This window comes from Cervus canadensis, chromosome 24 (assembly GCF_019320065.1).
Source record: "Cervus canadensis isolate Bull #8, Minnesota chromosome 24, ASM1932006v1, whole genome shotgun sequence".
In the NCBI taxonomy this organism is placed as follows: Eukaryota; Metazoa; Chordata; class Mammalia; order Artiodactyla; family Cervidae; genus Cervus; species Cervus canadensis.
The window spans coordinates 10,463,548-10,481,177 of record NC_057409.1 but is presented as its reverse complement, the minus strand read 5'-3'; the positions used below and the strand labels follow the sequence as shown (position 1 = coordinate 10,481,177).

The 17,630-nt window shown below is 37.1% G+C and overlaps 1 protein-coding gene across 3 annotated transcripts in view; it reads left to right on the top strand.

The window, feature by feature from the left end:
- The window catches only part of EYA3 (EYA transcriptional coactivator and phosphatase 3), an 89,117-nt gene that overhangs the window by 36,522 nt on the left and 34,965 nt on the right, over positions 1–17,630 (top strand). For 2 of the 3 annotated variants that reach the window (XM_043444705.1, XM_043444707.1), the window contains 3 exons: positions 3,091–3,157; positions 5,702–5,838; positions 14,307–14,444. In XM_043444705.1, coding sequence (XP_043300640.1) covers positions 3,091–3,157; positions 5,702–5,838; positions 14,307–14,444 — 342 coding nt within the window. The remainder of the gene's footprint in view (positions 1–3,090; positions 3,158–5,701; positions 5,839–14,306; positions 14,445–17,630) is intronic. The other variant, XM_043444706.1, reaches the window with a different exon arrangement.

The following is a 17,630-nucleotide window of genomic DNA, read 5'->3' as shown; positions in this document are numbered from 1 at the left end:
CTGTTTACTCACAGGGCCTTAAGTGGGCACCCTACTACACTTTACTTATGAGTTTCACCTTTTACTATTTCACACCATTTCTTTCCTCTCAGAGCACCCATACTACTCACCTTTCTTCATATGACTGATAATTTCTTCTCAAATAGAAGCTGTCTGACAGGAGGTTCCCTTATTAACCTACCACCACCAAGTCTTCAGCCCTACTTGTGTTTGTACCCATGTTTCCTTGTTTTATTCTTGTCAGAATGGAAATAGTATTCTTGTTCCTGTGAAAGGTAAGACCCTTTATTTGTGCTTAATATCCTGTCTGTTCTCACCTACCCCAAGTACTTTGGTACTGTGATTATCCTAATACCATTCTTGCATTGTCTTATTCTTCTCTTCTTAATCCATCCTGTCTATGGAGACATGATCCAGTATCTTCCATCTTAAAGCACAAACAAAACCCTCCTTGAAGTCCATATTCCCCACCAGCTACAGACCTTCTCTTTGTCCCATGACCCCCTTTGGAACCTCTGGAAAGAGTTGCCCTCACTTGCTTTGTCTCCTCCCATTTGCTCTTCATCCCTCTCAAATTTAACTTTGTCACCATTCTTCCAGTGAAACTGCTTTTGTCAAGGTCATTAGTTCCTTTCAGTAACTGAAAGTACTAGTTCCAGTGGGTATTTCTGTCTGCTTGTATCCTGCCTCTTACCAGTCTTTCTCCCACCTTTCTTCTTTACTGGCCTTTCTTCTGCTGTCTAGTCTCTGAATGTTAGTGGGCCTCTGGGTTTGGTTCTCGTCCACCATCTTTGTTCTTTCTGTATTCTCTCACCCATTTCATTACTTTAAATATTTGATATGTAGTTAATGAATTCCAAATTTGTATTCCTAGTCTGACTTCTTACTCTAATTTCGTTTGTGTATCCTATTGCCTACCTGATATCTCCACTTAGATATCTAAAAGGAAAGTCATACTTAAAATATGTGAAAGCTTTTTCTGCCCTTCAGTTCAATTCAGTTCAGTTCAGTCGCTCAGTCGTGTCCGACTCTTTGCAACCCCATGGATCACAGCACGCCAGGCCTCCGTGTCCACCACCAAAGCTGTTCTCTTCCCCAACTTCTTCATCTTTGGAAGTATTTTCACTGCCCCTCCAATTTCTGAAGCTGAAAACCTAGAAATTATCCTGTATTCCCTGTTTTCCTTATTCCTTAATTCAAATTCATCAGGATGTCCTGTTAGTTTTACTTTCAGAGTGTATTTCTAGGTTTTCGCCTTGTTTCCACTATTACCTTTTTTTTTTAACCAGTGCAGAGTTGAACACATCCAGATTTATTTACACAGTGCTAAAGAAATTTGAGTTCTATTTCCATTTTGTGGAATTTTATTCTGGGATCCGGCTCTGTTGTGTAACTGACGTAGGTCATTGAAACTTGATTATCCCAACTCACATGCAATTTTCTGTCTCAGGGGAACAGAAAACTTAGGTTTTTAATGCACATACAATAATGATCTTAATACTGCCTTACAATTTAGTAGGAAGATAGCTGTCCCACAGCTTGAGGGGGAAGAAGGGCAGGCAGAGAAGTTATAATTAAGCAGATTATGCCTTGACTCTTTTTAATCTTTTCATAGTTCCCAAGTACCACAAAGATTAAGTCTCATTCATTCTCTAGAGGAGTAAAAATTGGCCTAGATCTCCTAGACTATTTTGTGAATCTCTTCTAGAGTTAAATGGGAGAAGGAGAAGAATTTGGGTTTTTGAAAATACTTGTCAGCAGAGAAGGAACCATTATGTAGAAATCAAATGAACTGCTGTTCTATGTAATGGACAATAAGAACCTTAGATCTAACTGAGATTCCCTTCATTTTTGTCAAAGTGATTAATGATTAGTATAATCTGCAAATTCCCATGAATTATTTTCAGAGACTGTGAACAGTGGCAATAGGCAAGATCCATGATAAGCTCATTCACAGATGATTTGTGTTACTATTGGGCATGAATCGACCCCACATCTCATCTCGGTCAGTGTTCCCTTTTGGGGTAAGACACTCAGAGAACCCAGCTAGACGTAAAGTTAGTTGGTTCACCCTGAGTCCCTGTTCACAATAGAGCAACCTCCCTTATAATAGGTATTGGGGTATGTTCTCGAACAGTTTAGGAATCTGGTACAAGCTCTATGTGTTGTAGCTCTATCTACAATATGGACTGAAATACTGCTAATGAAAAGGATTCTGCTACTGTCAAACTTGAGTTGAATATTTACAGTACTCATCCCGCACTAAACCCTGAGGATCGGGCCTCCTGACTGTCTATTCTAGATGACATCATGGTGGCCAGGAGGGCAGGCGCTGGGAAGGCCCCTTTACTTGACGGTTTATCGGAGTTACATCAGTTCCTCAGGTCTGCCTCTGCCTTACCAAACTTAAAGCTTTGTTACTAAGCTGAAAAAAATAAGAGTGTAAAAGCGTGCTTGCATCTTTCTGCTGCTGATCATATATAGCAGCAGCAACAGTTATTGGATACTTCTTCCCAGTCTGTCTTCCTGCAGGTCATCCTTATGACCTTTTACTCAGAATAGGGTAAGCATCCAGAGAATGAATAAGCTGAAGAAGTGTAATGTGGCTTCCTAGACATGGATCTTGCATTTTAACTTCACCTCTGAGCATAGATGAGAGCTTAGGAAGTTGCTTCATTTATGGTTTTAGAACAATGGTGGTGATGGTAAAGATCAGTCGGTCAGGAATTCCCTGACGGTCCAGTGGTTAGGATTCCACGCTTTCGCTGCTAAGGGCCCAGGTTTGATACTTGGTTGAAAAATTAAGATCCCACATGCCACACAGCACAGCCAAAAATAGAGATCAGTTGGTACTGACCTTCAGCTCTTTTCTATACCGCCTTCATTCTAGCATCTTTTACTGTCTCTAAAAGTCTCAATAAACTCATTATTAGAAAAGTGAGGTATTTCTGCTGTGTAGTCTTTATAAATGTCTGATGTCCAAGCTTTATTCTGTTCCTTAGTTTGAAAGACTAAACAGTGAGACATGAAATTTCCCCCCTTCATTTTTGAAATGTTCTAACTTTTTACCTGGTTATATGTTTCTTTCAGTTATGACATGCACCGATTACATCACTCGCTCATCCAATGATTATACCTCACAAATGTATTCTGCAAAGTAAGTTGAACAATTATTTCAAAAATCTGTATGCTTTTTCTCTAGATTCATTGCAAAATGTAACTTGATATTTAAGCTATTAAGTTGACATTAAACTTATTTTCACCTCTCTTGTTCTCTCTGGCCCTACTCCAGTTTTTTTATTCCATGTAAATATAGTCTAGGTATTGTCCTTTTAAAAAGTTAATGATTGTCTGAAATAGATCACTGTTACCCAGGAGCTTTCTCAAAGTGAATAGGCACTGAAAAGTGTAAAATAGCATTAGTGATGAAAATATATCACTACTTAACTTCTCATTATTCTCTCTTTGCTCCACTTTAAAAGAGAGATCCATTAAAAAAGCTAAAGCCAGCCTCAGACTGGGACTTCTGGGCCTAATCTGTGTTCATCTTATTGCTTTACAAGCTTATTCTTTTAAAAGTGTCCTCAAGTAGAAGTAGGCTTGAGGTTAGACAGGTTTAGTGAGTTTAAATCACTGAGAGGCAATATTTTGGGCCTCATGAGATAAGATCAGCATTTAAGATCCACTAAGTTAATCATCTCCAAGATGAGTAGTTGCAGAACAGTGTGTATATCAAGCTACCAATTGTACATTGATAAAGGTTGAGCCTGCATACATAGATGCATACAAGCATGCTTTATTAACCTAGGATAAATTCTTACGTGCTTACATAGGCAAGTTACATAAAGAAATTGGTGACAAAGGTGAGTAATATGTATGGGTCTCTTGTAAAAAGAAAACTTTTCCTTTTTGTGCCATTTGTATTAAGTGCCTTTTGAATTTTGCATCAGTTAAAAAAAAAAATGAGCTGATTGAAAAATCATCTCAGTGAATTCTCCAAATTCTAACCTGGTATTATCATTAACGTTAATAACATCCTTGGGCCAGTCATTTTCCGTGTTTTTCTTCTTCTGTGAAATGACTGAACCTGTTCTCTGAGATCATTATGAAGGTGATAAAATAATTTGAGCTATAAAGACACTAAATTAAAAAGATTTTATGATCTTTATCATATCTGGAGATTAATCCATTTGAAGTTACTAAGATTTTAAGTCATTCTCACATGATTTGATTAACAGCTACAGCCTGAGCTCTTTTCTGGTCTCAGGTATGGCTAAGAAGACTAGAAATTTTCAAATTCAGTCTTTTAGAGTCTCCTGAGATATGAATATAGCAAATTCCAAATTCATTCATTTATTCAAAAAAGTATTGTATACCTGTTGCACTCAGGATACCTTGTTAGCTTTCTACCTTAATGTAGACTTCCTTACCACTTATCTAAACCATGGCATTTTTTAACTGCCTCTGTTTCAAGCCCCCTTCCCCCAATCCATTTTACAAAGAAATGTCAAATTAATCTTTATTAAAGAATAGCTTTGATCTTGTTATCCTTTGCTCAACAATTTCAGTGACTCCTCATTGTTTCAGATTTGTCTGAACACTTTTAGCCTGGTATTCAAGGTCTTTGCTGTCTGTCTTACACTTCCCCTTAGTATAACCTCTGCTCCTTGTTGCTGAAGCCCTGTCTTTACCCTTGGCAGAGGTTTTCTCTTTTTCTAGAACACATTTTCTCTCTCATTTTTGCACATTCTGTCTGCTCACAGACCACTTCTTTATACCCTTCCTTCATTTTCTCCTCCCCAAAAACTGCAACAACAAAAAAAATCTTTCCCCTCTGAAACTACCTCCCCCCATTATTTTATTATTACGACCTACATGATACATATGACACTTACTTTCTTACTTTATAAGTACAGCATAACTCACCAAATAAAGTAACTCGTGTCTAAAAATTCGGTACATAAAATGTGGCGCCATCTTATTCCATGGATGAAATGAACGGGTCAGCTAGCTGGTTTAAAATCCCTGAAGTTTCAGTGTTGAATTCATCTCTAGCTAAACCTGATGTGGTTGGCTCCAACTAGTGGCAGTATACTCTGGCTTGAATATCAGCAGGGCAATCAGTGTCCTGTCTGGGACTTCCTGGATTTTGTTAGTCACTTGACTCTGGTATTATAGGCTCGATCTAGGGACATTGGGCCACACTCCTGATCCTGATTTTCTAATGTGGCGGTCGCCTGCTTTTTCTCTGCAGGCCTCACCCTCTTTTCCAAGTCCTACTTTCCCTCTCGGAAATTTAGTTTGACCTGGAGGGCTCGATGGGGAATAGAGTCAGTTGCCAATCTATTCTGTCCAGTTGTCTGTCCTTTTAGGGTTCTATTCTATATTTAGACATAAGGGCATAAATGAGTTTAGTCAGTACTTGTATCTCGCATAGGGCCTTGCACGTAGCACACAGCAAATGTTTGTGGTGTGATTGGACCTTTGGAGGATATTTGAAACTTAATTTTTCTATAAAATTGTTTGTTAGGTAGATGATAAATAGACCTGAAAAGGAAAAAATAATTCTACTTTCTCACCATAGTAAAAGACATTTTATGTGACAGGTTAGTCTACTCATTATTGATTCTTTGCTGTTAGTGATATTAGCTGGTTTTTGTTTTACTTATGTAAAAGTTTTTGTTTTCTTGAACTTTTCTAGACCTTATGCACATACCCTCTCAGTTCCTGTTTCGGAAACTGCTTACCCTGGGCAGACTCAGTACCAGACCTTGCAGCAGTCTCAACCCTATGCTGTCTACCCTCAGGCAACCCAGACGTACGGACTACCTCCTTTCGGTAAGGCATCGTGTTGTAAGCAGTTTCTAAGAATATTGATTTTATCCCGCAGAAATTTCCATCTTTCCCCCAAAAGCAAGCATGGCTAATCAGGAAGCTGAGAGAAAGCCAGTTGTTCTTCACAGCATCTGCTTGTTACAGGTGTGATAGAAGTTGGGTGTGCATCTTTTCCACAGTGTATTTGATGCATGTAATATAAAATCATAACTTTTCAATACTCACTTGTTTATCTGCCATAGTTTAGCTATTTCCAAGATGCTAAGTCTTGACTGGAAAACTTGGAATCTTCAAGTGTTTGGAAACTCTTTGAGGAATTGCTATTGATTTGACTTACTTCATGGAAAACATGGTACCATGACAAGTATATTTTGCGGTGGCTGATTTCTTACTAAAACTAAGTAATCTACATATCCAGATAGAATACACCTTTATTAGTTCTCTCTCTCTGTCTGTCAGTTTCTCCCTTTCCTTATCCCATACCACAAAGTGATCACTTGTTGCTCTGCTGAACCAAAAAGTCATCTTAGGGGGAAATCCCTGATTTTGTACAACCTTATCATATGCATAGAGAGTTTTGTTCTTTGGTTTTAGGTATCTTGGACTGAACTATAAATTAGAATGATTTACTAGAAGTCAGTTTGAAGTTCTTTGAGCACTTAATATCTGCTGATTTTTCATTGTGTGTATAGATAGATATGTTCAGTGTGGTTTATTGCTGCTTTCCTAGAACTGATGTCAGGAAATTGAAAGAATACTGTATTTTTAAAAAAATATTCACTATGTTAATAAAATTATAACTTGGTAGCCTTTATTGCAACCAGCTAGGAGTTAGAAAATCTTTCTGACAGATTGCCACAGATTGTGGGTGTTGCTTGCTTTGGGTTTTGACATTCCTACTTTTCCTGGCCTGTTTGGCTACTCTTTTATGGTAGTTACAACTTTCTTACTTTGAGACTTATTAGCATTCCTTGGCTCTTGATAACTACTAGAAAGAAAAATTGGGAGTTATGTTTAATGGTAGTGGTAGCTGATAATTTCATGAAAGAAAAGAAACAGAAATGTTCTTATTTTCCTGTTTGTACACCCACACCTCAGTGCCTGTCAGTATCAGCAAGTATACTAAAATATTATGTTGCTGATATATTTAACCAGCCAAAGCTGAGCAGTCCTTTCAGATGCAGAACTCTCTGTGAATATGTTTGTGTTTATTTCTTTTTGTATATATTAAAATTAATTTACCAGCAGCTGGCTAATATCAACAATAGGCTAGCAAGTATAAAGTATTTCATGTTTTTGGGTTTTTTTTTGTTTTTTTACTCTGTTTTGATTTAAATTCTTTGTTGGGAAGCCAAAAGCCCTTTATGACATTGTTGAACAGCTGTTTATTCCTGCTGTTCATTGTTAAGTAAAACTCTTGTTATATCTCTAAACTCAGATTATGGAATACATAGCACAGTGCCATGTGGATGTAGGTCCTAGATATTATGGTATCTTTTATAATCACTGCATTTCCCTCATATTAAGGGAAGAAAATTCTGTAAAGTAGATCCCTGTTAAAAACTTGAAGGAGACAATATTTTATAAAGAAATATTGCTTATAATAGGCTCTTTTATTAATCTGTTTCTGTTTAATAATTAGGGTGAAGGAAACTTGTTTCTTAAATTCTTATCAGTAGTTCAGAGAGAACTGTTTTTAGCTTAATTTGCCTTTGAATGATAGTTACAGCATATCCTCAAATTTCGTAAAGGAAATTTCAAAGAAATACTTGTAATACTTTTTGTGTGTATGTGTGTGATAACTTTTATGTTTCACTGCATGGCTTTTTTTGTTTTATGTCACTCAGATATAAAACACCCCATTTCTTCCTGTATAGCAGAGGGCATTATATCCAATATCTTATAATAACCTGTGGTGGTGGTGTAATTGCTAAGTTGTGTCCAGCTCTTACGACCACATGGTCTGTAGCCTGCCAGGCTCCTCTGTCCGTGGGATTCACCAGGCAAGAATATTGGAGTGGGTTGCCATTTCCTTCTCCAGGGGATCTTTCCAGCCCAGGGATTGAACCCAGGTTTCCTGCATTGCAGGCGGATTCTTTACTGACTGAGCCACCAGGGAAGCAAAAAAACTGAATCACTATGCTATACACTTGAAACTAACACATATAGTAAATGAGCTACCCTTCAGTTAAAAAAAAAACAAAAACCTCTCCATTCCTTTTCTTGTGAAAAAGTGAAGTGCAAGTTGCTCAGTTGTGTCTGACTCTTTGCGACCCCATGGACTATACAGTACATGGAATTCTCCAGGCCAGAATACTGGAGTGGGTAGCCTTTCCCTTCTCCAGGGGATTTTCCCAACCGAGGGATCGAACCCAGGTCTCACATTGCAGGTGGATTCTTTGCCAGCTGAACCACAAGGGAAGCCCAAGAATACTGGGGAGTAGGTAGCCTATCTTTTCTCCAGTGGATCTTCCTAACCCAGGAATCAAACCAGGGTCTCCTGCATTGCAGGCAGATTCTTTACCAACTGAGCTATCAGGGAAGACCTTCTTCTTATGACGTTTCAGTAATTTTATTATCTTACTTTTAGCACTAACACTGAATTAGCTTGTCTGTTTTTTATTTCAAATGTAAACAGAGCTTTAGAAAATCTTATTGTAATAATATGACTTTATATTAATATATTTATACAATAATAATAATAGTAATCAGTTTAGTTCAGTCGCTTAGTAGTGTCCAACCCTTTGTGACCCCATGGACTACAGCACACCAGGCCTCCCTGTCCATCACCAACTCCCGGAGTTTACTCAAACTCATGTCCATTGAGTTGGTGATGCTATCCAACCATCTCATCTTCTGTCGTCCCCTTCTTCTCCCGCCTTCAATCTTTCACAGCATCAGGGTCTTTTCCAGTAAATCAGTTCTTCGCATCATGTGGCCAAAGTATTGGAGTTTCAGCTTCAGCATCAGTCCTTCCAATGAATACTCAGGACTGATCTCCTTTAGGATGGACTGGTTGGATCTCCTTGATTTCCACGGGACTCTCAAGATTCTTCTCCAACACCACACACAGTTCAAAAACATCAATTCTTCGGTGCTCAGCTTTCTTTATGGTCCATCTTTCACATCCATACATGCTGCTGCTGCTGCTAAGTCACGTCAGTCGTGTCCGACTCTGTGCGACCCCATAGACAGCAGCCCACCAAGCTCCCCCGTCCCTGGGATTCTCCAGGCACACATCCATACATGACTACTGGAAAAACTGTAGCTTTGATTAGATGGACCTTTGTTGACAAAGTAATGTCTCTGCTTTTTAGTATGCTGTTTAGGTTGGTCATAACTTTTCTTCCAAGGAGCAAGTGTCTTATAATTTCATGGCTGCAGTCACCATCTGCAATGATTTTGGAGCCCCAAGAAAATAAAGTCTTGTCACTGTTTCCATTGTTTCCCCATCTGTTTGCCATGAAATGATGGGACCAGATGCCATGATCTTAGTTTTCTGAATGTTGAATTTTAAGCCAACTTTTTCACTCTCCTCTTTCACTTTCATCAAGAAGCTCTTTAGTTCTTCACTTTCTGCCATAAGGGTGGTGTCATCTGTATATCTGAGGTTATTGATGTTTCTCCCGACAATCTTAATTCCAGCTTGTGCTTCATCCAGCCTAGTGTTTCTCATGATGTACTCTGCATATAAGTTATTAAATAAGCAAGATGACAGTATACAGCCTTGATGTATTCCTTTCCCTATTTGGAACCAGTCTGTTGTTCCTTGTCCAGTTCTAACTGTTGCTTCTTGACCTGCATACAGATTTCTCAGGAGGCAGGTCAGGTGGTCTGGTATTCCCATCTCTTTCAGAATTTTCCACAGTTTGTTGTGATCCACACAGTCAAAGGCTTTGGCATAGTCGATAAAGCAGAAGTAGATGTTTTTCTGGCTCTCTTGCTTTTTCGGTGATCGAGTGGATGTTGGCAGTTTGATATCTGGTTCCTCGAAAGGCAGCTTGAACATCTGGAAGTTCTCGATTCACATACTGTTAAAGCCTGGCTTGGAGAATTTTGAGCATTACTTTGCTAGTGTGTGAGATGAGTGCGATTGTGCGGTAGTTTGAGCTTTCTTTGGCTTTGCCATTGAAATAATAATGAGTGCTTACTGTGCCAAGAAGTATGCTGAGAATAAGTACTTCACATTTTACATTATTTTCTTGTTTATTCCAAACCAACAGTCAGTAAGTGGTAGCATTATCCCTGCTTACAGATGAGGAAGCAGGTTTAGAAGCATTAAGTGACTAACCTGAGGTCATACAGTTAGTAAATGCCTTGGATTAGAATTGCACCCCAATCTGTTTAAATCCAGAAGTGCTCATAAATTTAGGTGTGTATGGAAAAGTTAATGTTAGACTTGAGATGAAATTAAAGTTTCCTCCTTTTAAAGAAGTGAGAGAAGGCAAAGGAAATCTTGGAAGCCCATATTATGACAGATCTTTAAAAGTAAAGGAATAGTGGTCATCTTTTCACAGCTCTATAGAAGTGATGAGATGGCAGAATAAGGATTTGAGGTTTAACTTCCAGTGATCTGATTGAATGTGTGTGAGGGAAAGGGTACTTACTTGTTTTTAGGAGCTCACAAAAGATTGGCTTAACCTCCATTGTTCTGCCTTCTTTTAAAAGAGGTTTAATGTGAGATGGAGATTTGACAGTAGTATTAAGAGTCTTGAGGATGTTCATGTTATTTCCCTTAGTAATCCCTCCTAGGGATTTATCCTAGGAAATTAATTAGCGATAACCACAAAAATTTACTACCAAGATACTCATCACAGCATTATTTACAATAGCAAAAGATTGGAAACAGCCAACATATTGAATGGAAAGATGTGTGTTAAACTGCAGTGGATTCATAGAATGGAAAACTGTGTAGCCATTATAAACATATTCTTAAAGAATACTTAGTGTCTTGAAAACATGGCTCATTATTAATTGAAAAAAGCAGTATATGAAACTGAAAATATAATATACTAAGTATTTTTAAAAAATACTACATAAAGAATAATTTGGAAAAAAAGCTGAATGTTAACAGTACAGGTTTGATCTCAGTTACTGAAGAAGCATGCAAAATGAGGACACAGTTCCACTGTGTACAGGTTTCAGTTAACACAGTCCCATGCAAAAGCGAGAACTGCCTATATTTTTTTCTATATGATGATACTATGCAATATTTTTCTTTTCATTTTCTATAGTTTATCAATTATCTATAATACACATTACTTATTTTATTATTAACAAAAGTACTCAGATTATTTAGTATTTATAATAGCTCATCCCAGTGAGCTATTATATCAACAAGATATTTCTTCATGTTTTTTCCTAGCATTTACATGTACTTCAGTTCTTAACCAAACTAATCTTCTCTAACCTGGAGAAGGAAATGGCAGCCCATTCCAATATTCTTGACTGGGAAATCCAGTGGACAGAGGAGCCTGGTAGGCTCTAGTCCGTCAGGTTGCAAAGAGTCAGACACAGCTTGGTGACTGAGCATGCATAGTCTTCTCTAAAGTGCCACTACTCTGATACACGTTACTGCAAAGTGAGGTGCTCAGATTAGTTTGGTTAGTAACTAACACATAGAGAAGTACTTGGGCTGAGAAACATGGGTAGAGTTAGTGATGAGACCCCACTGTGGGGCCACAGGAGCATAGCACTCGGAGACAAAAATTCCTTTGCCATTTTTTGATCAGCTGTTGCTCTACATCAGGCTCTTGGTGCTTAAATGACTTGAGAAAGTCTGAACTTACGGGCAAAGAACAGTGGACTAGGAGTCAGGAAGCCAGGATTTTATTTCTTTGATGTTGGCAGTAGTGCTCTTCAGTCAGACTATGGTGGTCATGCTACTTGTTACTTGAAATTCTAGGAAGAGCGCTTTTCAAGGAAGGGCTTAAAGAGCAGGGCTACAGTGATGCCGGAAGCAGTGTCCATGTTGTCTTTTATTCCTTTATTCTTTATAAAACAGTATTAAATATACTTCATGTTTATACTTCATGTTTCCGGCCAAAAACATTCAAACTAGCTATTTCATCAAACTTGTCTTGGACATTTTGCACTAATTTTTGATCTTATAAGAAAGACCAATTAATAAAAATTAGACATTTTGAAACTTTTAAGAATACATACTAAATAATGAGACTAGCAAAACCCTCTCCGTTAATATTATTCTTATTAGTAAGATCGTATTTTAGTACAGTGTAATAATAAACATGTTCACAAATCCAGCACCCCAGGTTCAGAACCTATTTAGAAAAAAAAAAATTGATGACAATAAATCAAAGTTATTGTGACACTGGAATGGCAAGTTTTTTCTAAAAAATATGGTAGTCAATTACCAAGAATCTTAGCACTGATATTTAAATTTCACATCATAAACATTTAAAAAACTATATTCTCAAATATTTTTTATTGTTAAATGTCAACCATAGCAAGGACTTTAGCTGTGGCTTACCTGGACAAGACTAAAAATCATCATGAACTAAGTAAGGAGGGGGACAGCCCTTCTAATTCATGCTAAGATGTTGGTGTTTCTTAATCTCTTCAAATAAGTTATTTCATGTGTTTAATAGGTGAGAAAAGACTATGACTTTTTAATATTTTAAGGGTTAGTTAAATAGCTTTAAGGGTTTGTTAAATTAGGAGTTTTGGATTAACATATACACACTACAGTATATAAAATAGGTAAACAACAAGAACCTATACTGTATAGCACAGGAAACTGTACTTAATATTTTACACTAGCCTATAATGGAAAAGAATCTGTGTGTGTGTGTGTACATATATGTATATATGCATGTATATATGAATCACTTTGTCATACAGCAGAAACTAGCACAACATTTTAACTGTACTTCAGTTTAAAAAAATAGTTTGAGACAAGGCAGTTACTATGTTGCATTGTCAACCTTTTAAGATTTTCACATCTCCTTTTACTGTTCTTATATTTACTTATCAACAGATTTTATAGATCTGAGTTACACTAAGATATCTGAATGCCCTGGTGAAGCAGAGGTCTTTACTATCAAAGCATTATGTATTTACAAATTTCTTACCAGATTAAGAGTATGTGAAATGAGGTAATACTGAATTTGAAGCTGTGGCTGACCTTCATACTGATTTCCTACCTGGAATGTGTTTCATCGATGAATCTTCTTGGACCCAGTTATCAGCTTCAACTATCTTGATCCAGTAGCCATAACTATTCAGAGCACAGTGAGGCTTTTAATAGACTTTGGCATAGCCAAAATTATGACAGAAACAATTCATTCATAAAGGATATCCTTAGACTCTCATGTAGAAGCATGCTTTTCTTACGGTTTCCTAGTTTACTGCAGATGAAAAAGGAGATACAGCCAGAAACAGAAGATTGTCAAGAAGTGACAGATCACAGAGAAAAAGCAAAGAGATACAAGAACCTTCAAATCATAGAACTGTAATTGAGTTCTACTTAGTACTAAGCAGATGTCTTGACATATTGCAGTAGTCTCTGAGGATGTTTCTGTAATGTACATGGCACAGCACAGAAGTGCTCTTGAAAATATTAATTCTGAAAAAAGGTATGTTCCCCCTGCTAAGAAGATAGGAAAGAGTATGAATATATTTTTAAAAGATTGCCACCTAGGAGCATTGTGATTAAATTAAAAAAGTGAAGAGCTGTGATATCTGTCAGTGTGAGGTGGATTTTTATGTTCTGACAGGGAAAGATGTCTCTCAGATATTATGTGGAAGAGCAAATTATGAACAGTAGGTAACATCCCATTTTGATTAAAAAGGAAAAACAAGATTGTAAACAGAAGAAATCTTAGTGGCTCTTATGCAAACTGAATAGTGGTTAAGTCTGGATGGTGGGATTATATGTGACTTTATTTTTTCTAAAAATTAGGAATTACATATTTCTGTTAATGTTTTTAATTTATGAAAGTAAGCAGGTATGTCTTTCCTAATCACAAGAAACAAAGGTAACAAAATAACCAGCTTAAGGAGGCAGAGAAGTATATATATACATTTTAGAAAAATCTGGTTCTTATTTAATGGGTAAGTGAATTTTAAACATATGTGGAATATCTCCCACCTTGACAATGCACACAAATGATTTGAATGTCAGATACTCTTTACAACAACACTTGGGTGTCAGTAGCTCTTTTTCTGACTCCTGATCAATTTCCCCCAACCATTGAGGTGAACTTATATACATATATTACTATTGGGGTTTTTGACAGGATTTTTATTTCTATGGCCCCACTCCCAATTCTTTGAAATTGTATTTGCTTGTGGTATATTACGAGTGGGAGATTCAGTTATTTTCTCTTACAAGCAAATTTATTTTTGTTTTAAGATTTAGATTTTAAACCTACTGGCTGATATTTGAAAGCATAACCAAGCTCCTCAGTCCCAGTGTATTGTTTGTAATTGGTCCAATTTATCTGATTCAGGTGCATTGTGGCCAGGTATGAAACCTGAAAGTGGTTTAATTCAGACTCCATCTCCAAGTCAACACAGTGTTCTTACCTGCACTACAGGGTTAACCACAAGCCAGCCAAGCCCAGCACATTATTCTTACCCCATTCAAGGTAAACAGGCATGGTTGTGTGTGTTTCCTTTTTTTTTTTAATTATTACTGTTTTTTTGTTTTTAATCTACCTGTATCTCCAAACATATTGGGTGATACAGGGTATTTGCATTTGTGCATGCTTTTTGTGTTAGACAAACCGGAACTTAGGAGTGAGGTTCATAAGTAGTTTAAGCCTTCGTGAACTGCTTAATAGAATTGAAGACTCCTCTTTTGCATGTTGGTGTCCAGAAAACCTGTCTGATTGTGTTCTAGTCTGTTTTCAGTGACATTTTGTCCTGTAAATGAGCGAAGACTGTAGGTTAGAGCTCTGCTGACTTCTTTTCTGTGACGTGCAAATAGAATGGAAGGTGAGATGAGTGCTACTTTATAACGTGCGTGCTGCTTTTCTGCTGTGGTTTTTGTCGTACCTCCTCCCCCGTTTTGTACTTCTTGGTAATAAGCATTTTTCTTGCCAAAAAATTCAGTCTTGTTTCTATTTTGTGATGAAAAGCATAGCATTAAAGCTTGAACTCTAAACCTCTCTGCCTTCCCAGATTTTTCTTCTGAAAGGTTAGAATTAAAACAGGACTATTAGGAATGAAGACAAAGAAACTCGTAAGGCACTATTGAGTTAATTCCCTATCCTTTCAAGTCTAATGCAGGCAATTTGTCATTGCTCCAAATGGGGAATTAATGTCCATCAACTTGGCTTCTCATCTGCCTCCTTTCTCCCAGCTTTTAAATATTACTTATTATAAAATGGTGGTGCTAGAGAGATGAAGTTAGGACAGTGAAAACTGGTCAGAGGTATTCTTAAGATACAAACGTTGAGGATAAAAAAATGTTCTTATTTAGATTATATTAAAATGTTTCGATTTTCGGTGTTAACTGTTTTCAGTAAAATGATGAACTACTTTTTCTTGGTCTATTGGGAACAGAACTGGTTACATTCCTAAGACCTTACCCTGAGCTACCTCTGCCTCTTATTGTTTAGCAAGTCTCCTCTTTTCTTCTTTTCCTTTCTTTCCACCCCCCCTCCCCGTTCTTTCTTTCTAAAACAGGAACAAGCCAGGAGGGGAAAAACTTAAGAGCATGACTTTATCTTCTCCTCTAACCCTCTTCATTTTTATAAAGTGTTTCTCTAGGTTGGTAGGCTTTGGGGTCCAACTACAGGCAAGTCTGGTAGACAGGTCCCTCCTAAACATTTATATCTCTGATGACTACACCTTGGTCATGAAAGAAAAGCAAGTTCTTTTATATTAATAATCCTCTTCCAAGGTGTAGAACCACCACTCCTCTGTAGTTGTATCTTGAATTTGTGGAACCTGGTAGCTGAGCTTACTTCTCCCTCCTTGTAAAACAAGAAGAACCACCTTGTGGGGGTCTTTTAAGACCCATTGCTTTAAAAAAGTCACAAAGCCATTCTGTGACTTAATTTGCCACTATCCTAATTTCTTTACCTTTTAGTACATTTTCTCCCTTTAGATCAATTAACCCAGTTTCCTCCATTGTGCTAATGATTATTGTTGGTATTTATAAGTTTGTATTATATGTTTAGCATTGTTTTAGCAGCAGATAAGTGTTACTCATGTAATCATAACACACCTATGATGGAAGTACTGTCATTAATCTCATTTTACAGATTTGGCACATAAGACACAGTGGATAAGTCAAAGATGTAAGCTGGGCAGTCTGGCCCCAGCATATGAGTGTAATGTTTATGATTTTCAGTGTTGAAGTCATGGTATCAATATCAGCTCCCCAAACTGAGAACCTATAGTAGCAAATATTTAAATTCATTTCCCTTCCCTTTTCTAGTTAATCTATTGGCCCTTTATATTCTTCATTAGAGCTTTGGCACAGGGTAGGGATTAAGGCAGAAATTAACCATCGAGTTGTCAATTTTTGCCATTTATTCTGAGAAAAAGTTGGTAGAAAGAAGGTAGTAACAATTAGCTGAAATGAAATATGGATGTTTTTGGCACATTTGAGTACCTGAATTCTCCACTATCAGTATCACTCTTCTCACCCCTACTTTTCATTTCCATTAGCTTGGCTAATGAATGTTATTTAGCTCTTCAGGGCTTCATCTCCCCCCGCTTCCCACCCACTCCCGTGTAACTACCCAGTCACAGCATGGAATAAAAGCAAGGAGCATTGTACTGATTTTTTTTTTTTTTTTAAGTAATCAAAATGGCAATGTCCCCTCATCCCCTCCAAAAGCTTTCAACAGTTGACAATAGCCCATCCCTTGGAGAAATTAGAGAAATTATAGCAAATTCCACTTCTGGCTTGATCAATTCTCATCAAAATCTTTTCTTTAGTTTCTACTTCAATGCTCATGAAAACCCTTTGATTAAATAGATTTGGGTTGTTTATATCAACCTTTTCCTAGAGTGTCTGTGACTATGTGGCCAAATCGCTGGTTATTTTCTTGAGTTGAAATGGTTAAAATAATTAAGATTAGTTTTAGAATTTTCAAAATTAATTTTAACCCAGCCTTGATGTTCAGCGAATGTCTTTGGGCTCTAATAGTGTTGGTGACACATAATAGTCTTTCGTTGACTAGGAGATTTGTTTTGTATTTTAATAGGCTCTTTTTTATTGTATTTAAATCTGTAGAAAAACTGAGAAGATGATAGAGTTATATATGCCCTTCCCTACACACAGTTTTCCTTACTATTAATATCTCACATTAGAATGGAACATTTGTTATGATTAATGAACTAATATTAGTACATTATTATTAATTAAATCATAGGTTTATTTAGATTGCCTTAGTGTTTACCTGATGTCCTTTTTCTATTCCAGGATCTCATCCAAGACACCACATTTCATTTGATTGTCATTTTTTTTTAGGCTTCTCTTGACTGCAGTTTTTCACACTTCACTTGTTTTTGATAACCTTGACATGCTGTTGTTCATAAATCCCATGAGTATTTATTGAGCATCACTTACTACAGGCCAGGCATTTTGCTAGATGTTGAAGGTAATGAATAAAATAGCAGGATTCTGCCTTCATGTAGCTTACGGACTAGGAGGGGAGGCAGAGAACAAAAAAGTAAAGGAAGAAATAAATTTTGAAAAAGTGCTCTGAAAGGGGAAAAGAACTGGTTGTTGCGATTGGGGAGACAAGAAAGGAGTTCGTTTTAATAGAGGAATCAGAGTCTCAGGATATAGACATGCTGACCAGGACCCATCAAGC